Source organism: Python bivittatus, unplaced genomic scaffold (genome assembly GCF_059951505.1).
Source record: "Python bivittatus isolate LINGU-HERP-01145 unplaced genomic scaffold, Pbiv_v1 ctg000480_np1212, whole genome shotgun sequence".
Classification (NCBI taxonomy): Eukaryota; Metazoa; Chordata; class Lepidosauria; order Squamata; family Pythonidae; genus Python; species Python bivittatus.
In genome coordinates this window covers 22423985-22447946 of record NW_028277075.1, presented here as the reverse complement: position 1 = coordinate 22447946, position 23962 = coordinate 22423985, and the positions used below count along the sequence as shown (strand labels likewise).

Genomic DNA, 23962 nt, shown 5'->3' with positions numbered 1-23962 from the left:
TTCTTATGAAGTACGTTGTTTGAATTAATAGACTTGTGACATCTTTTGGTACAAAGTTAGTTACCTTTCTATCATGTGAGGTATTTAAACGGGAATGACTTCTTAATATGCATGTTTATGGTTGCACCCACTTTTCACCACCAGGCGTAATATTTACATCCTATTACGGTTCAATAAATCAGATAATACCGTAACTATTAGAAATTTAGGCTTGGACCCATTTCAGCCGCCATTTCTGTGTTTCTTCTCCAAGAACCCCTAAACTCCACGAACAAGAGCCAAGCGCTCCCTCGCAACAGCCTCGCGACCGATTCCTCGACCTGGCCCGCTTCTGAAGGCCAGGAGCGCCGCGTGGGAAGTTGCCGCCGCGGGCTCGGCGACCCCATCCCTCGGGCCGGGCTGACGCGGCCTCCAGTTCCTGGAGCGGCCTGTTTTCCGGCGGAGGCGGAGATCCACGTGAACCCAGTGAAGTCCGGGCGTGCGGAGCGCGGCCGCCCGAGGGATTGCAATGCAGCCCGAACGCGGCGGCCGGCCCCGAAGAGGAGGCGGCCGGCCCAACCGGAGGCGGCCAAGCGGCAGGGAGAAGCCGGCGGAGAGCAGCGGCGAGGACGGTCACAGCCGAGGAGGCGGGGGACGCGGCAGGCGAGGCGCTCGCGGCGGGGCAGCCGCTGCCTCTCCCTCCGCGCCTCGCGGCTGTGAGTCGGTAAGAGGAATCCGCACCGCCCTCTTCCTTTCATGCCAGGCCCGGGAACCTCGGCGGCTGCCCCGGTGCCCCTCGGAGCGGGAGGCTGCGGGGCAAATGGCTCGCTCCCAAGAAGGCCCACTTCACGTTACTGCGGCTCCCGGGGGGCTGCGGGCTGCTTTTTATTTTAATGCCCCCCCTCTCGAGAGAGGGGGATCCTGATGTGATCGCTTCTCTAAAGCCACGTTGCCATTAATGCGAGTCTTCTGGAAGGAGAACGTCTGCAGCTTGTATCAAAAGAAATATTTTTCTTTGGGTACAATTAGCAGCGTTACTGTGCTGCAGCTTCCTAACATTCTCTAGATTTTGATCCCTTAATGTGTAACCATTCAGGTGAACAGAACCGAATTGGAAGTACAGTATATTTAACTATTGGGAAAACTATAAATAGGCTTGCTTCACCTTACGGAATACAAAGCCTGAGATTTGCCCCCAAATGAATGAGATGCTGGCAGGGGTGGGAGCAGGGGGCTGGGTATCAAATCATTTCTTACTACTGAATTGCACAGTCTGTATTTATATCAGGTTGGCAGCTCCTGTATGTGCAACATTAGCTTATTAGTGTGATATGCATCTGACATGAATTTCTGATGTATAGATACTCATATAGTAAGTAACTTAATTACCCAATTACAATATAATGCCTGTTGCATCCACCTCTGTGTAGGTACGTTTTGTTTACACTTCTAGTGACATCATGTTTAAATCAAAGTGAAAACAGAAGTCTCACAAGAATTTCAAATCAAATCATCTTTTTGGTGGGAGTGGGTAAAGATTCCTTGCATGGAATCTGAATATTATGGGATATTATTTGTAATCACGAACTTCAGCCTAAAATGATGGTGGTCCCACAAGTGCTGTGCTGCCTCTGAGTGCCTCAGAGATGATACATGGTGGTTGCATCAGTGGGGGGATGTTTGGCTGCTACTTTAGGTTTGCCCAGGGGTTGAAAAATGAACATACACACATATACAGTCTTTCCAAGCATATCATGTAAAATAACAAGTGAAATCACAGTGAAGACACATATTTGCTGACATGACATGGTGTTATATCAGGTGCCCAGCATAACAACACCAGTTTTAACTGTATGCAGGACACCTTAATAAATAGACATGTGGTACAGTAGTATTGATGCATTTTCTAAAACTGTATGTGGTTTTAGCAGTGCAAATGGTACATATGCATCTGTATAGCAGCATGCTTACATTCAGTATGGTACTGTAATAGCAAAATAACAGTTGGCTGGATGTTTGTACAGTCATTTCAGGCTCCAGTAAAATTCAGGTTGGGTAACAAATGGAAGCGTATATTTTACTTACATCTGATTCATTAGCTGGTTAAACATTTTAAGTAAATTATGCTTCTCATGGCTCTGGCTTTGTATTTCATCCCTAAAATTCCTCTGTAAAATTCCTAAGGGTTTGTAAATGTTAACTATCAAGCAGGTAACAAACAGTTGTCTTGCTGTGCACATCAAAGCCCGTCTATTGAAAGTATCTTAAGCAGTGGCTAACTGGATGCTTCTGTGAGATAAACTGCAAATAACATCCTTGGTTCCTTCCCCCCCCCCATACTTATTACCATATTGCCTCTGAAAATTTGGGTTCCATGCAGCTATCAAGGATAACAGTTAATAGGTTTTTTTTCCACTGAAGTAACTAAATCTAAACAAGACGTTTCAGTAGATTTGAACTGGCAAACAACCGGGGGGAGTGCTGGGACTGCTGTCGCTAAGCGACACGGTCATATGACATCACTTTACGACCACATCACTTAGCGATGGAAATTCTGGTCCCAATTATCGTCGTAACTCAAAGACTACCTGTATATACATTCAATATATACAAAAGAGCCAGTTTCAATATATGAGAGAGCCAGTTTGGTGTAGTGGTTAAAGCACCAGGCTAGAAACCGGGAGACCATAAGTTCTAGTCCTATCTTAGGCACAAAGCCAGCTGGGTGACCTTGGGCCAGTCACTCACTCTCAGCCATAGGAAGAAAGCAATGACAAACCACTTCCAAAATCTTGCCAAGAAAACTGCAGGGACCTGTCCAGGCAGTTGCCAGGAGTAAATACTGACTTGAAAGCACCCCTCCCCTGAAAAAATGTTAAAGAAAAGTATAGGGATTCAGAGTTCCTTGGCCATCTGTGTTGACAATCAAGTCTTTACTGTTTCTGTGTAGGAATAAGCTCAAATATCTCTGCAGTGAGGGAACATACAGTGCCTTTCATAGGTCTTTTTTTTTTGACATTCCAGGGCTCTGTGCTCTTGAGAACAGATTTCATATTTAAGTTTAGTCTCTAGTAAAGCTCTGGAGCATTTGCCAACTGCACTAATTTAAAATAATAAAATCAAGTTCTCTCTTGTTACACCAGGTATGGTATAGAACTTCAAGAACCAAATTGACAAAATGACCTTTCCTCACATCACAGTGAAGGGACCAAGCTGAAGATGGAAAAGCAAAACCACTTCCCTCTGATTATTATTATTTCATAGAAACATAGAATGTGTGACTTGTAAGGGATCTTACAAGTCTTCTGGTCTAGCCCTCTGCTCAGGGTAGGAGTCCATTATCCCTCCCCAGTAGGTGACTATCCAGATTGCATTAGAAAACTTCCAGGGAACCCATTCTAGGTAGACTATTCTGCTGCTTATCAGATCCTTTTCCTAATATTCAGCTTGACTCTTTTAATTTAGTCCATTAGGCTTTGTTTCAACAGACAACAGGCCCACTTCCTCTTGCATGTGACAGCCTTTTAAACCGCTGCCCTATTTCTTCATGTCTTTTTTTTTTAGCTAGCTAAACATTCCTATCTCCTTTAGCACTTGGTTTTCCAGACCCGTATCAGCCTAATAGCTTTCCTGTAAACATGCTCTAGCTTCTCCATGTCCTATTTGAAGTGCAGTGCATAGAGCTATTACTTTGTGTGGAGTGAACATAGTGCTTTTGTGAATGTAACTTGGACTTTGTTGAAAACTTTACTGAAATCAAGGTATACCACATCCACAACATGTCCTTTATCAAGATAATGTTAGTCTGACCTGAAATTAGTCTTGGCTGATGTCCATTTTGGTAAACCCATGCTCGCTTCTGATAATGGTAGCACTTTTTCCTAACTATTTGCAGATATGTTGCTCCACAATATATTCTAATACTTTGCCCAGGACAGACAGTAAACTGGTAGGTTATTGGGTCCTTTCTTGAAAAAAAATATCAGGGCTGTGTTTGCTGTTCTTAACTCTTCTGGCATCTTGTCTGTTCTCCAGTGGTTTTCAAAGATTACAGTTAGTAATTTCCAAACCTTTTCTGCCAGCACCTTTATCATCCTATGATATAATTCATCTGTCACTGGTGACTTAAATTTATTTAATGTAGTACGATGGGTTCTTACTATGTTTTTAACAATACTGAACTAGGTTAGTATAAGCCCTTGGAGGCAAGCAAGGTCAAGAAACAGGCTTGGCGGGGATTCTATGGATGTTCTTTATTGTTATAGGATAGAATAACCTTGAAAACCTGTTAGAGTTTTGCTCTGCCTCACCTTATACTAAACAAAGTCAAGGCTAGGTTATGTTGAGTATCTGCCTCATGCTTTCCTCTTTCTCAGGACTGAGTAATGTTTTCTGGATGTCCCCCTTAACAGTTCACTCATTTCTTCCCTGTTCCCAGACAAGGTCTATATGCCCTCACAGTTAGGAAGGATTCTTTCCTGAGAGAAGCAGATGGAAATAAAGGGTGAAGCAGCTCAACCTCCTCCCTGTTCCCCATCATCATGTCCTCACTTTCCCCACATAATAGACCGACTGGCTTTTTCACTCTTACATTATTTCAGACATATCCCCAACCCCCTGTATTATGATTTGCATGCTTCACCATCTTATTCTAAGCGTTAGCTTTTCTTACTCCTCCTCTCTAGGGTTGAGCTACCAGTTTGCATTCCTCCTTAGTTATTAACCATATTTCCATTTTCTATACATCTCTTTTTTGCTTCTCAGCTTGTCAGCGTATTCACTTTTCATCCCTGCAGAGTTGATAGTTCTTTCCATGGTTCTGAGAGATTGGAGTGGTAGTATTATTTTAAGCAGATGGAGCATGCCTTCCATGTTCAGAGCCTCAAGTTGGTTGGTCAATTTCTGTGGCATGGAGCAAACACAGTGTAGCCTGGACTTCGTTGAAAACTTTACTGAGATCAAGGTACACCACATCCTTGTTTGTTTGTACCACATGCCTACAAGTATTCACCACTCTCATTGGAAATCTTCCTTGGCACCCTTCTTCTCCTTCTTCTTTTACTGGACAATTTCCTGTACTTATTCTCCTCAGATGTCTCTTTTTGCTGACCTTGATACAGAACGCTTTGTATAGCACCTGTGTATGCTTTGCTTTCCTTGTTAAGCCTTATAAAGAAGAAAGGGTGGCCTTCATTCCTTCCACCTTCTCCTCCCACCTTGCACTTGCACTTATAAGATAAATAATTTGTTTTTGTTTAATATTGGCTTTAAATAGAAAAGTCACCCCAGAAAAAGAATTAGGGATGGGCGATAATACATGCTTTATAACTGAGTCACGTATTAAAAAGCTTCAATCTATTGACAGCGTTGTTTATAAAAGAACACTATTCTTCAATTGTATGATAAAGTGTAATTCTCAGTAAGCCGCATTTCCAATTATTTTCCATTTTATGCATGATTACTCAGATAACTCTGCATAGGATTACAACATTATAGTGGAGTCTGCTTGTATCTATTCAGAAACAAGCCTGAGTTCAGATTGTGTCTTACAATCATAGACCTGATTCACTCATTGTGTTATGGTATAAAATAATTTGTTTGGTTTTGGACAGGTGCATCTTGTGAATTCAGCTGTTGCAGTTCACAGAAAAGTGGTGTTTGAATCCATCTAGTTCTAGATATTTCAGTAAACCATGCATTCTTAAGGTATTTCTATAGATTCTCTGTATTTCTATAGAATTTCAAAAACAACAGGTTTCATCAATTTTGTCTGTAATCAAACACACTCTCCCTGTTTCTGTTTCATTATGAAGTGTTTGTACAAAGAGATCTCCATGCCATTCCTGGGGGAGAGCAAGTTCGGTCAAAATAATTTCCCTCCATTCCACAAGAGATGTTTTGCCTAGAGTGCTTTCAACCATGATCTGGTTATCAATTCCTAAGATGTTTAATCAGATCCATTACAACACTAGTACCCAGGGACCCAGGCATTTTTAGGCTAGGTGGGAGCCCATTTTACCCTTTTATATCCAAGAATGGGTATCTTTACTTTTGCTTAGGCATTGTGTGTCATCTAGATTTGGAAGAGAGGGTAAAAGTGAAGTTAGCCCTCTTGCTCAGCCACCTACAGAAAATGGGCTGGATCCACCTTGTTGAATTTTTTGTTAAGCTCCATCCCCAGTGTATGGGGAGATGTAAAACACAAATGAAGAGAAGGTGGGGAAATCCAAGGCTTCCCTGGATTCTCTCTGCAGAAACCCTCACCTTGATCAGGCCAATATATTTTTGTTTTTTAATTCTTTTATGAGAGAAATGGAGGTGGCTGGTCTTGATTTAATTGAGGCAAGGTGAATCCCATGAACACACCTTCCAAATCACCTCCTTTGTCTTTAAACCAGTTTTCTCTATATTTCAAGCAACCCAAAGTAAGTTTACTCTCCATCTGATTGATTGGACTAGTCTGTTCCTTTCTTCAGCCCCTTGCTTGAGTCTCCAGAGATAGAATAATGTGTTTTTCTAACACTGATCTCTCTGCCTGCCTCAATCTGCTTTAGTGATTTTATTCAAACGAAAGCTTTTAAGGGCCATAAATGAAAACTGTAAAAGCAGCTGACCTTCACAATAAATGTTTTTACAATAAATGCCTTGAGAACTCTAAAGGCAGAGTATATATCAAATATATTAATAAAACATGGTTGAGTTATCCATTTATTTGGATTAATCCAACGAAATGTTGAAAGGCAGAGAACCACCTAGAATAAACAACAAGTTGGGCAGTCACATCCCTCTGGCCATTACTGGATTTTAACTCCAATCATTTCTCACAATTAGTTATCATGGCCGAGGCTTATGGGATATGGAATGCAAGAACAACTGGAGAGTGTCACAGTAACAAAGGATGTCTTGTAGGCTGTTCTGCTTCCTAGAGTAAACTTTCACATGTTCAGTGTTTTAAAAACCTTGTTGATTCTTTTGGAAAATCAGTTTGGAACATTCTGCAATAACAAATTTGTGTTGCAGAAATTGGACAACTATCTTGGACAGAATGATTATGCTTGACATTTCATTCTCTTATGCATGTTGGCATGTCTTGTATTATATGTGTATAATAATGAGGAAGCTTAGTTAGATCTGTAAATATTATGTCAAATTAAATTAATACCATATTTCTGTCATTTTAGTGGTTGGCCACATTGTCATGCAAATAAAAGTTTAAATATAAAATAATTATCTAATGGACAGCAGATTGTCAGAAATTATATTCATACTCAAAGATATGTATTTCAACAAACCTATCATTGTCAGGCACTTTTATAAACAAATCTGCTTGTCAGATAGAAATATGCTTGTTTTCTTAACTGATTAAAATGGAGATATTAGTAATTTGCTTTGGCGATCGGCAATTATGCTGGCTTATTAATACATATGAATAGGTAAACAGAGAATTAAATGTTTTTGATATTTCCATAATTATAGAGAAAAACTTTATAATACTGTAGATCCTGTTACAATGCAAGAAGACGTAACTATATCCATCCCATATCAGTATAAATCAATGAATGAATAAGACAAATGGCCAGAAACATGGAAAAGTTTACCTGTGTGGCAAAGTGGAAAGGTGTAGTTACTTTATGCTATTTTATATTGATTTTAATCGTTTAAGGTTGTCTATATTAATGTGGTATAAATAAATAAATATTAATATTTGTTTAAAAGAAACGTAAAAAGAATTAGGTAGAAATTGTTGAAGCATTGCTTTCCTCTTTTCTCCCACAATTACAGAATTCCCTTCCATATGAAGTATCATCTGTATAATTTCTCAGAAATCTTCTCCAGCTGCCTTTAGCCTTTTTGTTTTTTAAGTGACAATTATTTATATTTAGGTTTATAGGTCACTATAAGCATTGTATTTTAGACAAAGGCTATCATTACAAAGTAGAATAATAAAGGCCACATTTTATTAGTACCTACAGAATAAATCAAAAGCAATGATTATATTTTTGTGATAACAATCTATAAATAAAGCTTTCCTAAAAATAAAACAACTTGTTACTTACTGAAGGATTGTTCATTCTTTTCAAATCCTGAACCCACTTTTTAACTAAGAGAAGAATTTGGGAACCTACTTCTTGATTATTTTTTAACCACATACTTAATATGTATCATCTGCAGTCTGTGTCCTAGCAGTGGTTCATGATTGGTCAACTGAAAATCAGCATCCTGGTAATATCAGATTTAAAGGGCCCTTAAGTAGGAATTAGGATTGCTCTGGAGACCAATGGTTATCTATAAGTGGGCTTCTCCAGAAGGTATCCTTATAAGGAGAAGCTGAGCTGCAGTTAGAATAACCAAATCTTCCTAGATCATAAATGACTTTTCACATTTATTTATTTATTTATTTATCCTGTTTATATCCTAACTTTCTTCTAAGGAGCTCATGTTCATGGACGCTGTTGATTTTATCTTCATAACAGCAAGGTAGATTGAACTGAAGGAAAGGGACTGGCCCCAACTCTTCCAGTGAGTTCCATGGTCAACTGGAACTTGAACTGCGTTTTCTCCCATCTCATCCCAATACAACTTCAACTTTGATATAAAGTTGGAGGCCAAAAGTATTTAGAAGTAAACTGAGGATTTAAGAATGGATTTTTTTTAAAAAAAAAATTGAGCAAATAGGAAATGTGTACATGTATTTCCAAATATCCCCCATTAAATCAAAGTTCTGCTAATTCAGCAAGGAGAAATGGTAATGAGATTCACCTCTTAATCCCATCCCCTCCTAATTCTTCTCCAGACAACTTGCTGGGGGCTTGCTTTTGTAAGGAGGGTTGTGCACATAGCTCTAGCAGGTCAGCCCATGCTGTTTGACTGAAAGCTGAATAGGGCAGGGTAAAGTTTTTTGGGAGGGGGTTCATAAAATGATATAAACAAAACACCTCTATTCTTGAAACATTGAGGCAGTTGCATTCCTTCAGATGACTTGATACAGTTGTCCATGTCATCTCCACATTCATGTACATGCACAATGTACATTACTTCAGCCTGGGAAGAAGTGTTTTCTTTGCAAGTACCTGCAGATAATCTGAAAAAACTCTTCAAACAGTTGTCCTGTTCCTTCCAGAGGATATAGCTGCTTCACTGTTTCAAGAAGCAATACTTTCCTTAAGCCAACACACTTTGAGAAGCATTCCTTTAAACATTTTGTACAGCCCCAGTGCTGGATGTTTGCCCAGTTCACCAAGTTGAAGGGTGTGCTGAGTTCAGTAGCTTGATGCTTATTCAATGAGCTAGGGCCAAAGAATAAGTAGATGTCTAATTTTCTTTTCCAAAGATCTACAGATTGTTTGGGCACCTGGAAACCGTATTTCTATTATGCTTTAATAAAATGTTTCTTTCTCAAAAAATCTAGCTTAATGTTATTTATGAAAATTAACTGAGCCTTAAAGTTTTATTTGAGGTGAAATATGAAGTGTTGTAGGCATTAGAAGCTGTATGAGATCAGTTTTTAAACTGATTTTTAAAAAATGTATAACTTGTTGAAAGTAAAAAGCTTAAATAATTCTGTGTTATAAAGAAAAATGACAAATCCAAGAATACTGGATATGGAATGGCATAATTTGTTTCAGTAGTTATAATACTATGGAATGAGATGCTTTTATTGATTTCAGCAAGGCTAACAATTTACCTTGCATTTCAGCCTAACTTGGTAGTATAGAAGAAAAGTTGGATAACCATTAACAAGATTGGCTGCAATAGGCCCAGTTTTTTTCAATCCTATATAACTCAAACAAATTACCTGTAGTAGAATTGGTCAGTAGAGAATGGGGGAATGCCAGAGATACCCTTCTTCTAAAATTCTAATCTTAGGAATGACTCCTATACTAAAATATTACTTTTGTAGTGTATTGCATCCTGCAGGCTTTGGATCAGGTCCTGCTGTTGCAAGAAATGCCAAGGTTTCATACTGTAGTTGTTTCAGTGACTCAGTTATTGGACTAGGCTGGAGCAAGGGCTCAAAAGCTAGATAGCTGTTTGTTTCTTTGCCTTTAAAAAGTATATTTTGGTTTTTCTTATACTGTATATAATGAAAGAAAATGGATCTTTTTGAGAACACAAATTAGGGAATTTCTTCCCGTTGAACCTCTATTTGAATAGAGTCTAGTGGTTATCATTGAGTTTTGCATTCTTAAGGGTGCTCCTTTCCCCATTGCTGTCATTTGTAGCTTCTTAGAAATATGACATAGAAACAAATCGCAAACACATGGTAAAAATAGACTAGAGTCAAAACTGCATACAAGTACAACACAGCTACTTACTCAGATTTACATCATTACAGATAAAGAGGGTGTAGCTTTGAAGCTCCTGATTTTTTACAGCAAAGCTGGTCAGTAGATGAACAATATAAGATTAAGTTTTTCCAAGACTTGGAGTGGGGGGATATTCTGTCCCTCCAGGCATATTTTTTCTTTTACTAAAGTCTGTTTAAGAAATGAGATTAGAGAGATGCCATAGGAGATAAGCACTGTCCAAGGGGAGGATTCTATCCCTCTCAACTACAGATAATTTTTGTTCTTAAAAATTTGCCATCTCCTTCATTTTGTGTATGACTGACACATGGAAGAATTCAGTCGGCATTGTATCATTTAAGCCTGAAAAGTGAAGGACTGCAACAGATGTGATGCTATTTCATGAATACAATTAATATACACTTAAATATATTGCAGTCCAGGGACCTGGACAATTTCAGAATTTCAGTGGAATAGGAGAGGGAGAATATCTCTTAACTCTCCTGCTGCAAGGCTTTTGAAAATCATTTATGCAAAGCTGTAGTTTGTATCAAGAGAAGCTTCCTTGAATCCAATTGAAACTTCATTGTCCTTTACTCTCACTCTCCTCTTGAGCTAGTGGCTCAGCCACTACAGCAAGAACAGACAGCTAGTTTATTCCTGCCAAATAGAATAAGATGCTATGGTTTTGACTGACAGACTTTTTGTTGTAAACATTATGTTAATTGGTAAACATGTTTTGCTATATGCTGTAATATGAAAACAAAGCATGAGAAGTGAGCAGGTGAAGATGGAGAGCTAACAGGAGTTTGTCAGGGATTTCAGCAGGGGAAAGAAACAAAGAAAAGAGAAGAGGAACCAAGAACCCATATTTTTTAAGGGACTATATTCTCAGTGGTGATGAGGGTTAATAGTAAATTAATACTCTGGGTAAAGCTCCAGAATAGCTGCTGATTGCAGAAGTTATGTTCTAAGAGATGCTAATTGTCCATTGTAGGTGATAAAGGGAGACTGGAAGAGCAATAAAAGGCAGCCAGTTTCCAGAAGATGAATATACTAAGAGAGCTTAAGAGGATTTTTTCAGGGAATTGAAGGGGAAGTCCTTAGCTAGCAATGAATATTTGGCTAACTTGTGAGCTCAAGAAGGGAACAAAAATAAACTGAATAACTGAAGATAAATGGACAGGGTTTGACCTGCAGTGCTTGTGCCATGTTTGTGTTCCTATCATGAGTATAACCTGACGTATTTGCAACAAGTACACGCTTGTAGAAGTCCTTGAAGAAAAAGTCAGTTTGGAGCACCTGGTGATACACTTTAGCTGAAGAAAGAAGATGAAGCTTTATTAGATCAAAGAAAGGAAGTGATGCAACATAAACTAAAAGAAGAAGTAATTCCACATAAGGAAAACAAACACAGGAGCAAGTCCAATGAATTAGACTGACAGTCAGAAGCAGAACATACTCTACACTGCTGGAATTGAGGTCATTTCAGAAGAAACAAACTGAGCATCCAGGAGAGGAAAAATATCACATGGCAGAAGTCAGGATGGTGGATCCCTGAAGGGCAGAGGGAATACAGCTGCACCATACAATAATGCAAAATAAGTAAAAGATTTATTGCTGCAAGGAAGTGAAGGGAACATATCTTGATCAGACTCCTCAGTTCATAAAGTGTGCTGTTTGCCAGGAGTAAAGATCAAGGATTTGCCAAAAATATTTTCCACTTTTGTTTTTCATTTCCTGCTTATCCAAGTTTAAACAAATGATACTTCCAACAGCAGTAGCAATCATACCAGCATGGACTAGGAGGAAGCTCATGAACCTGAGTTTAGGTGATGTTTTCTCTGTCCTTCTAGACCATGGAAGAGAATCAGAAACAGGAATACTCCCAAGTGAATGACTGACTATGCAAATGATGTTGACAGGAAAGATTTTGTTTCTGGGACTATATCCTATGTTAAGTGGCTGGTGAACTGATAGCATGACATGGATTCTCCCTCACAAGACTGGTAAAATTGTGTTTGGCTGAAGCATGGAGAGCTGGATCAAGATGGCTTCAAACTGAGTTCTTTCGGAGTTGGAGATGAAAATCCTGAAAGAGGAAGCTTAGATAAAGACTACTCACTGTGGAAATAAGTCACAGTGTTATTATGATAGAGACCATTAAACCATTCAGTGAACAATCAGAAATATATTTGGCTCATAAACTTCATAGCCTGCATTCTCTATATATAAATTATTAAAGTATGAAAAATAAAAGTTTGAATTCTTAATACAAGAAGGTAAGTACAAATTAATATCTATATAATTAATATTGTGTTAGTGTCTATTGTTGCTTGCCCAACCAAGGAGAAGATGTAAATAATGCTTTCCAAAAGCAAACTGCATATCTTTCAAAGAGGCATAAAATAGCAGTGATAGGGGATTTAATTATCCCAACATATGTTGGGAGGCAAACTCTACCAAGCATGATACTTGCAGGAAATTCCTAACTTAGGTCACTGATATTTTCCTTCAGAGGCTTAAGGAAGGCACCAGAGGATCAGTTAGTTATCTGACTTGATAGTGACTAACAGGGAAGATTTAGTTGAGAAAGTAGCAGGAACACTGGAGATAAGTGTAATGTAATTCTGGAATTCTTGGTTTTAAGGGAAATTAAAACTGAGTGTTAGAATACATAACTAGGACTTCAAAAAAATGAGTTTAATAATTTTAGAGTCAGGGAAGATCGTATATGATTTTAAAAAACAAATATGTTTATTGAAAAACAATTTGGGAATTCAATGCAGGAAAACTTGTGATTCTTTTCCAAATTCTATGTAGAGAGGAAAATACAAATGAAGAATCCTGAATGTGCCACCATAACTCAATTGTACTGAGTTGATTGAATTACCCATTAAAAAAAACAAACCTAAAATTCATGTGCTTGGTTTTTCTTAAAATAAAGAGGAACATACTAAAAATCTGGTTGTTGACTTAGCATATCATGGCAAAAATAGCACCTGGTTCAGATCATTCCTATAACTTAGTATTAAAATAATCATTTTAATGAACATTAATCTGAAAAATACTAAGAGTATTGGTTTATATGTTAAACATACTTTCTAGAAATAAATTATACATCTCTCAAAGGTTATATCAGCAACAAGAATCTTCCAGAATAATGAAAAAAATCATGGTTTAAGTAATTGAATTTGACTCTTCCTGACTAGTCCAGATTTGCCCTGCTCTGAGCAATGTTAACTAGGGTTGCATAGCTAGAAGATCTAATGCAAAAATTGTTCAAAGTGATAAGAGTTCCTAAAAAGGGAGATACGTTTGCAACAAAGTGAAATTCTGTGTAAGAATTCGTTACTACTTTTGGTATGAATGCCTGCTTGCATCTTTTTCAGAGCATTGGGAGGTAAGGCTACTATAATTCCTATGTGTTTTTCACCTCCGATCCTTTTAGCTACCCCTAATATATTGTAGAGAACAAGATTCGAGACGGGCCATAGGAAGTACATATATTGGAAGGAAGTGAGAAAGAGGCAAACTGGCATACAGAAAATAATTCATTTGCTTTGTATATGGCAGACTTGAACTCTGGCTTACTATAACAGGGTATGACCAAACAAAAAGACTGAAGAGAAAAAAGGGATAATAAAAGCCATAACTTGTATGTTACCTTATTCTGCTACAGACTTAAAGGTAAAAGGTTCTAGCCTGCAAGCCAATTGTCTGCTGCTGTCATGCCCTTCAAGCTGCACAAGGATGATAGGTTTGTAGTGCTGCTGATGGCCCTTTAATGTTGCTGATGGATAAGCCATTGAAAAGAAGAATGATGGGCAAGACTGTTGTAACTGATATTGTTGATGTCTCTCTTGGCAGTGCTCATTTTAGGACCAGCTCTCTAAATTCAACTGTGAATTATTTTCTGTGGGTTTGGCACTCTGGATATTTTTCTCTAGCTTTCAGTATTTCAGTTCCTTAAAGGCATCTTTGTTAAGAATAGATAGTAGTTTGTCTCAACTTTACAACTGTCACATAATTTACTAAAGTTCAAGTTTGAGAAAGAATACACTGTTACAAAGCTAGCAGTTTTCATTAAGGATGACAATAAATGCCATTTGGAGCCCATTTTCTACCATCTAAAAATGGTGGTTAGTTGTTGCTAGTATGAGTAAAGAAAAATAATACTTCCCTGCATTTCAGTGGCTATTTATATTTCCATCAAAAAAACTTAAGGCACAAGATGGAGAAAAACATAGAATATAGAATCTGTGATGGGACTGCAACTTAAAATAATGGTTACAAGTCCTGACATTCATTAAAACCCTAATGCTATACCTTTAGCCAAGATTAATACACCAAAAGGTTAATAGGTATCAGTTCCTTTAAATGTGAAAGTTTGAGAGTAATTAGTGTAGACAATATAACACACAATCCAGATTTTAGCTTTCAAATCATAAAAAGTAAGCATTGAGTTGAAAAATGGATTAATCTGCTTGTAAACTGGCACCAGTTCTTCTTTCAAGCTTTTCATTTTAGGTGATGTTCTCGCTCTATGGGTGCTTCCAAAATGTGGTGAATAATTCTCCACAGGTTAAGCAATATAGTTTCATAAAAATAGAAAACTAAGGAAATCCCAACAATACACAGAATGATTGAGGATAAGTTAGATATAGCAGCAAAAAATAGAAATTATGTATAATAGAGCAAATACATAGCATCCAACAAGCATGATTAGTTATTTGAATAATAAAGCAAATCAAAATGCTACAATGAACAGTCTAGAATTGATTGATGTCTGGATGTAGCTACTCTATATATACTCTCCTCCATTTCTTTCCCACTCCATATATAAATAGTATATTGAAGTAGGGTGGCTTTGGAAGATATGAATGCTCACTGCTAGGTCCATGTTTTGGAATATGTATGTACTGCCATCTCATTGTATTACCATAAAAAAAAACAGTAAAAATATATGAAACACTTATCACTACAACGATGGATGGATGGATGGATGGATGGATGGATGGATGGATGGATGGATGGATGGATGGATGGATATAATTTGATTAGTGTTGGATAGCCCTTTTTAGCAAAAACACTATTAGAATTTATTATATTTTTCCTTAGAATATAAAAAAGTGAATATTAAACAATTAGTATATATATTTTTACAGTGTAATAAAGTGTTGGAAATAAGAAAATTTGTTTGCTTAGACCAAAGGCCCACATAATCTAGCACTTCTTGTACCCAAAGGGCAAATGAAAACATCTGTGGCCAGAACATAAGCATGATAACTCTCATGTATTAATGGTTATAGCATTCAGGATCCATAATATTTTGTGTCTAATTTTGTAGGATAAAAGATAGCTATCATGTATAGTAGCCACTCCATGCACTTCTGTAAAATGTCTAATTTGATGTAAATACAAACACATTATTTAACTATGAATTATAGCAAGAGCTGCTTCCTTTGATTCTTTCACCATTCCATTCCATTTCTGATTCTGAATTTTAGTATTGCAGCAAATAGGGGAAATACCTTTTTATTCATTTTGTTCATATCATGCATTATATTATAAACTTTTGTATTTCTGTCTTTCCCAGCTTTGTGCCTTCTACTTCTCCCTTTCTAGCTGCCTTTTTTTCTAGGTGAAACTATGATTAATAGTGGCATTGTTCCTGATCTTTTACTATTTTGGTTACAGTTTTCTGCACTATTAGATATTGTTTATCCCAGATTTACCTGACTATAATTTAATGGCTGAAAAGCAAACTATTAGTAATGAACAACAGTGAATAAGGAGTCTGAGCATTCCCTTTCATAATGATCATATCCATCTTTCTCTGTACATCACTTGTGTCAAACTGAAATAGAAATAGGGCCAGTAAACCGTACACTGAACTGTGTCAGCAAAAAAATGTGTAAAGGGTTGCCAGAACATTACAACAAAATATCTTGTTTTAACTTTGATAAAATAAACCAACTTTATATTCCTTCCCTTTACTTCAAACAGTCTTAATCTTTAATTCAATCAAATATTGTTGTAGGATTTGATTTCTCTTCAATTCTTTATCCCATCGCACAGATTGCTTCAAGGCTTTAACAAGCCTCTTTTGTAAATCCAATAAGAAAACTTTTTTCAGGTCATTCTTTTGGTTTATCATTTGTATTTCCCTTTTAATTTTTAAAACATCAGCCAGTTTCTTTTGTACAAACAGTAAAGCATACTTTTCCAAATCATTCTCTTGGCGTGTCATTTGTAGTTCCACATTCTGTACTTTCTCTATCTTGTCAAATAAAATTTGTTCCACATCTGTCATTCCTTCATTAACATCTTTTAGACATAGTCTACCCATAGAAGCAGACATCATTACTGACAGTGTTGATATTGTAGTTCTTCTTCTGACTCCATTCTTCAAAGATCTCCTTTAATATTGCTGATATTACATTGTTTTGTGTCATTCTGTAAGTCCCAGTATTAACTGACATCAGGCTTTGTATTTTTTTTCTTCTGCTAAAAATCTTTAATTTCCTCTAGTGTCCAGTTTCTAAAACCATCACTTATCTTTTGTTATGACTTGCAGTTGCCAGGATAACCAAAATAAGTCTGTTTCCCATGAGTAGTTATTTATTTTTATAGTTAATTCCAAAACCTAATAGTAAAAGTCAATATTCCAAATTTATCTGGACCTTTAATCCATTTATAACTTTCTTAGATCAAAATCTTATTTATCTTTTTGCTGTTTATTTCAAATTCTTTTAAGTTCTTAAGCTTGTTATTAATTTTTCTTTTGTTCAGAATTGAAGATAAACTTACCTGATGAAGACATTTCAAACCTGTCATTCCAAAGGTCTCTAATAGCTTTAAAATAATTAATAGGCAATTTTCAAAAGTAATTAGAAAGTGAGATTTGCAAACTTAGTGTCCTTTAAAAGTCTCCACTGCAGTTGCAAGCAAGATGGCTGATCCCATCGTCTCCTGGCGCTCAAACCTGTGGAAAACCACTATCCTGAGGTCTCCTTGTGATGAGCAGCCATCTGGAGCACATGTGGGCAATCTCCCGTCCTCTCCTTATCTGGGAACTGGTCTACTCACCAGTTCCTTGGTCTTTGCCACAGTTGTTGGCTCTGCTTTCACAGAGCCATCTTCAGTTTGCCATACTTCCCCCAGAAGTCCCCAGTGGCAGTGTTTTCTCATGGTAAAAATGATAGAGTGATAAAATGATAAAAATTAAGGGTGTTCTTTAGACTTGGAGGTCAAGGTCTCTCGTAGGCAGTGTAGTATGAGCTCCTGGATTTCCACAGCCATTAGTTACAGCCAACTTATCATAGTTGTAGTCCACCAACATATCATTTGATGTATACTAGATAGCCTGCCTTGGTCAGTGTAATAAATTGCTTCCATCATGGTAATGATACTTCAATATATGGCCAAGAGATCTTCTGCACTATCTACTTTAAAACTTCTAGTAACTTTGTAGCAATGATAACCTACAGTGTGATGTCATGTTTCACACAAGAAAAGGAAATTTTTATTCTGAAATTTGTGTTATATTCTGTAGTCCTTAACTGTTTTAGACCTTGCCCCTAGTTTTAGTTTTTTAATTTTGTAACACATATATGTTACAAAATTATGCTGCTGCTAATTAGTGACTTCTGATCCACCATCAGAAAATCACAGAGTTGGAAGAATCCATTAAGTCCCCTGCTTAATTTGGGTTAATGCAAGTTAACACATGCTCAACAGATGGCTGCTGAGCCTGTTTAAACTGATCTATCAAAGGGGAGCCAACTACCTTAAACACTGTTCCATGTTCTGCCCTCTCGGATTATAAAGAACAGAACTTCCTTTCAGGTACTTGAAGAGGTCTTCATTGTCCTTCTCTGAACTTGTTTTACTTTGTTTAAATCCTTCTTAAAGTGGTGGTGGACACAGTACTTGAGGTGAGGTTTGACCAACACAGAATAATTTAAAAATTTTAATTATATTGATGCAGCCTGAATTTTCTTTTTCTTTTTTTCTTAGCACATCACTTATGCACTTCATTATTAATGATAACTAGACAACTCATGAGCCATTGGGTCATCATTTCAGAAATATTTCCTTACCTAAACAGAGATTCAGAATGACCAAGGGCAAAAAAGCAGTGTGAGTGTGAGTGATTTACAACTTGCTGCCTGCTTCCCCATTGACTTTGCCTGTGGGAAGCTGGCAGGGAGCATCAGAAATATCCCTCCCTCCCTCCCTCTTTTCCACATATAATATAGCCTTGCACCATTTGCCTTTCCCTCATGACCTTCAGGAGAGCCTGGGTGAAGCCACCTCCACCACCTCAGCTGACCTGTGGAACTGCCTTCCACTTTGCTGGGAGGAGGTGAAACAAAGTGAGCCGCGGACCATGAGGAAAACTGCACCCCTGCTCCCCATTCTGGCATGTCCCCAAGGGCCCCCTCCCTTGAGGGAGGAAGAGGGCTCATCCGTCAACCACTGGCACCCCCCAACCAGCCCTATCTTGCCAGCAGGCATCCGAGTTGCTCCCTCATCCTTCCCTCAATGCCCACCGCCATTAAGAGATTTCAGATTTCTGCCTTGTTTCCAAAGCAGCCAGTTGCCACTTGCCCATCAGGCCTTGCCACCAGCTGATTAGGCACAGGGGATAGAGGGAGATGGGAAAGAGGTTGGGGATATGCCCATGAAGATCACATGACCTGGGCTGACAGCGGCAGTGTAGCAGCACAGGAATGCTGAAGCGACCACAAATTTCCCAAATTTTAATCGCATGGGAATAATGGGTCCCAGATTTTGGATGCATTCTGTAAGTTATAGACACAAGAGATATAGATGATGTAAAAAGTAAGAGTAGTATGCATGTTCAGAACTGATTTTAGTATTTTTCTTTTATCATAGGGCTTTAAAGTGGTATAGTTATGCTATATGTAGTTAACTGGGGGTAGTTATAGCCCCCTAATCTCCAGTCCCTAGTTTATAACACTTTTTCTGCACTATAGCATCCTGTAAAACAAAGCTAACATATGGTCAGATTGGATAAATGCGTTATGAATTCTCTGGATTGAAAGAGTAAAAGAGGTTTGAGGTTGCTTAGCAACATCTGAACATGCGTCAGAGCTTGTTCAGAGCCATCTTTGTTCTATTTATTTATTTTGGTTTCTTTAAAAGCAAAATGATGATGCTACAGCAATTACTGATTTCAAGCCACAAGTGAGTAGAAATCTTGGTTTGCTTCTTTAAGACTGCAAACCTACACTTATTCGTCACTAAGTGCCCTTAAACATGAACTGGCAACTATTCAAATAACCAGTCCTTGATTGGACTTTTTGAACTGTCATAGTTATAGGTCTATTTGAAATACAGTACTTATGGCTTGCCTCCTAGCTGAAATTCTTAAAGAGATTTATGCATATTTAAAATGCAGTAAAATATACCATAGAATCATAGGGTTGGAAGGGGTGTTTTAGAGGTCTTCTAGTCCAACCTCTGCCCAGCACAGGAATCCTCAGACTATTCTGGACAAATCGCTGTCCAATTTTTCTTGAAAACCTCCAGTGATGGAGCACCCATGACTTCAGGAAGCAGGCTGTTCCACTGCTTAATGGTTTTCACAGTCAGAAAATTCCTCCTTAATTCAAATTTGGATCTCTCTCTGTTAAGCTTCCACTGGGTCTTGTCTTACTCTTTGCCCTGTGTATTGGAGAGACTGCTATCATACTTCCCCTTAGCCTTCTTTTCTTTAGGCTAAACCAGTGTTTCTCAACCTTGGCAACTTTAAGATGTGTGGACTTCAACTCCCATGCTGGCTGGGGAATTCTGAGAGTTGAAGCCCATGTATTTTAAAGTTGCCAAGGGTGAGAAACAGTGGGCTAAACCAAGTTCCTTTAACTGCACTTCATAGGATTTAGCCCCCAAGCCTCTTACCCTCCTTGTTGCTCTTCTCTGCACACTTTCTAGTCCCTCAGTGTCCTTTTTGTATTGTGGAGATCAGAACTGGACACAGTATTCCAGGTGCAGTCTGGATGGAGCAAGGCTTTTTCACCTGGGCTACCGTTGATGCCATTTATACCTCTTGCCTCTTGACAGAGAATTCAGGAGACATACCATAGAAAAGAGACAAATATGTCCCCAAGTTTTTTTCCAACTGTTTTCTGCTGTCCTGACCCCATATTTTGTCTGGAAATGAGTTTTTGTATGTAAGAAATCATAACATTCTAAGTTCATTTTGATTAGCAAGATAATGAGTGGAAGAAAATATTTGGCCAGATCCTTTTTTTAATTTAGTACCATCAGGCTTCTACATGGAATCAGACGATGTTGGGACCCTGTATGTAAAGTTACAGGTATGCATGCAGACCCTTACCATGCAAAACTTTAGAGTAGCTAAACTACCTCAGAAAATGTGCAGTCTTTTGTACTGTATTTGAGATTATCTGGGATTTAGTAAGAGAATACAGTTACTAGATACTATTTAGCTGTTTTAAACATATTTGTCTAAATTCTATTTAAAACATAAATCTGTACGTGACATATAAAAACCTCATCCATTTTTAAGCTAGCTGGCTTTTGCTTATGCAACAAGATTTCCTGTCACTCTCCTTGCATCATTTAAGCATGTCCTGAATCTGTTGCAAAGCCCATCTTTAAAATTTTTTTTTAAAAAATTACTGCTTTAATATACAAAAGGAAGGGGGAAAGGACCAGAAAGATATTATGTTACATATAGAAAATTATTCAGCTGAATTTTAAACCCATAATTAAACCTTAACCGCACAAAATAATATTGATCACCTCTTTCCATTACATTGACAGCCAGCCACTTCATGAATGGATTAAGCAATCCAAAATAGTAAATTTGAGATCACTTTGTCTTTCCAATATTGAAAAGTAATCTTTTTTGTTGTCCCTCCAGAGCCCCTCCTAATTCTCTTTTGCAGGGTTCAGATATATATGAACTGTATAAACATCAGTTCTGCTGCCGTAATACTATCATTGCAATCAGCTCTTGAATAATTTTATTCTGTTCAGAAATGGAGGAAGGTTCAAAAGCAAAAAATTTTAGGCATGAATATTTTTTTATTGAATTGTGATTTTTCATTTTGTGAATTTCTTTATTGAATTTACAGGCCAACCAACTCCCTCACAACTCTGTGACTTTCACTTTAATGATGCTGTCTAATTGTTTATAAAAGAAAACTATAGACATTCCAGTACTGACAATATTTCAGGAGCTTAGGTGCTACTAAGGCATCTAATTGAAATTGTGAAATCGAAAAATGTTTTATTTGTTTATTAAATCAATTTATATAGCCGCCCATCTCACCACTGGCGATTCTGGGCGGCATACCTCAAAGCTAAAAACAGTAAAATAATAACTCAAAACTTCATTGGCAATAAGCTGCTCTTAATTAAAGCCCATGATTTCCCCCCAAAAAGGTGTTTCAATATTCAGACTCAGATTATCTCGAAATATAAACTGATCATGTGAAAAGAATGAAAATTATATTTCCATCCAAAGATCTTCCAACTATGCTTTGCAACTCTAATGTAGGAAATAGAATTGTTGATAAAAGTTGAGGCAAGCCCATACCATGATATCAGAGGAATCACATTACAATTTTTTAATTGTACTTATACTGGTTTTATGACTTGGTCATTTGTGTTCCCTACAGAAGATTTGTCAAAATATATGCTCAGTGATAAAGCTGAAAGCCAGGAAAGTTAAAAATCCCATCATTTACCCCATCATCTCTCTAAGTGTAATTTAGATAATTAAACTCTAGAGGTTTGTTCTTTTTGTTGAAAAGGTCTTAATATTTTATTAATCTGCTTAAAGTAATTTAAAGGTATTAGCAAAGGAATATTGTTAAGTAAATATATCAATCTTGAAGTAATATTTATTTTTTACAACTTTTAGTTTTCCTCAAACTCAATGGAATTTTTAAGTATCTATGTATATCATTTATTTATCTAAGACAAAAAAAATAACACATTTACTTCCACGAATAAAAGGTGTTTTTTTTTTATTATGTATATTTAGAAGTATTCAAATAAGTGAAACCCCAGTTTTTACAAATATCCATAGAAAATCTATAGGAAGTATATGAAATGTACTCCTGTTAATGGAATTTGACACATTACCAAATGTTTAATGTCAATAACTTCTACTATATAAAATATATAATTAGCAATAGGACATAATTATTGATAAAACATAATACATCATCAGCATATAATAGTTTATACACAACTTCAGCCAATGTTATACCCAAAATATCTTCTATCTGTCTAATAAGACAAGCTAGTGGTTCTAATAGCAAATTAAAAAATAGATAAATGACACCTGAACAAGTTCAACAACACATTTTAAAGGAAGAAGAGATAATTCCATTTGTAGTCATCATAGTAGAGATAGTACCACATATTGATCCAGTTAATTAAAAAACAACAAAGTACACACACATATATAAAAATTATTTCAGAATCCTATCCCTCTACTGAAGGATCTGCTCTGGCTGCCAGTCCCCTTGGCTTAAGATCTGACTTTCTGAGGGATAGTTGCTCCTATTGTGGACTTGCCTTTTGATTTTAATGTTACACTTGAAATTTTGTAACTTGTCATGAGAACTTATATGTAAAAAAATGCCAGGGGACTTATCCAATAAATAAGACTCAAATTAAGCCCATGTGCTGGAAATTCCTCACTCCCGTCCTGAGTGTTACTAACTGAATGCTGAAATGAAGCAACAACATGCCCAGTGCCCTCACCCTTATGTATGTACACTGAGTGAAGCATTTGAAATGGGGTACTAGTGTACATAATTGCTCTTGTTGCAGAATTCCTGAATAAACTGAACAAAATATTTGGGAGATGGATGTTGAATGAAGTCAACAAGACACAGTTCTGCTTTCTTCAACGCATATTTGATGTACATGCTGATTTGTAGATAGCTGGTAGTTTTACCCCAGGCATCAGTGTCCACTCTTCAACTAACCTAGTCCCTGAATATCAATTGTGTGAGAGTTGAGGCACAAACCAGCATCTCGCAGGCCACATGTGGCCATTATGTAAACAACTACTTGGCTTCAAGGCCACCAAGCACCTGCCAGGTATCCACTAATTTGGAAAGGCCATGTGGAGTCTGAAAAGAACAATTACAAATTGATGAGCATTAAGATCTACTTTAACTATTCTGTGATAGCTGATAAAGTTGTGACTATTTTTTTAAACAAATGATTATTTTCCAATGAATAGTTAATGATGAATTGTTTATGTCTAGAATGAGAAGGAAAGCAGGAACATAATGGAGGATGATTTAATTAATGTATGTGAGATAAGAAACTGAATTGTTCAATTTCTCATCATACAGTTTCTTCTCTAAGTCATGAGGTCACTTCCTAAAAGGGTGAGAACGTACCTTATTGTGCCAAGTTCCTTGAAGCATAGAAGTTATGCACCTTTCCTCAGTTTTTGTGTATTCAGTGTGCAACTGGCATTTTGATTTCAGTTTGGAAAAATGCAAATTTTCTAAAGGAAAAAATAGCCACTCTTTTTTTAAAACAGAAAGTTGTGTTCTCTCCTTAGTTATACTAGTATAGTGTTTCTTCTGAATGTATAGTTCTGTATAAATTTGTAAATGATTCTGTTACTATAAACTGCTTTAAGTATCAAGTATATCAGCATACAATTC

The 23962-nt window shown here is 37.2% G+C and overlaps 1 protein-coding gene across 2 annotated transcripts in view; it reads left to right on the top strand.

Moving 5' to 3' along the window:
- Positions 1–224: 224 nt before the first annotated feature.
- AVEN (apoptosis and caspase activation inhibitor) overlaps positions 225–23962 on the top strand; it is a 122217-nt gene continuing 98479 nt past the window's right edge. The window contains exon 1 of one of the 2 annotated variants that reach the window (XM_088145434.1): positions 225–703. In XM_088145434.1, the coding sequence (XP_088001560.1) occupies positions 509–703 (195 nt within the window). In that variant the 5' untranslated portion in view covers positions 225–508. The remainder of the gene's footprint in view (positions 704–23962) is intronic. The other variant, XM_088145433.1, reaches the window with a different exon arrangement.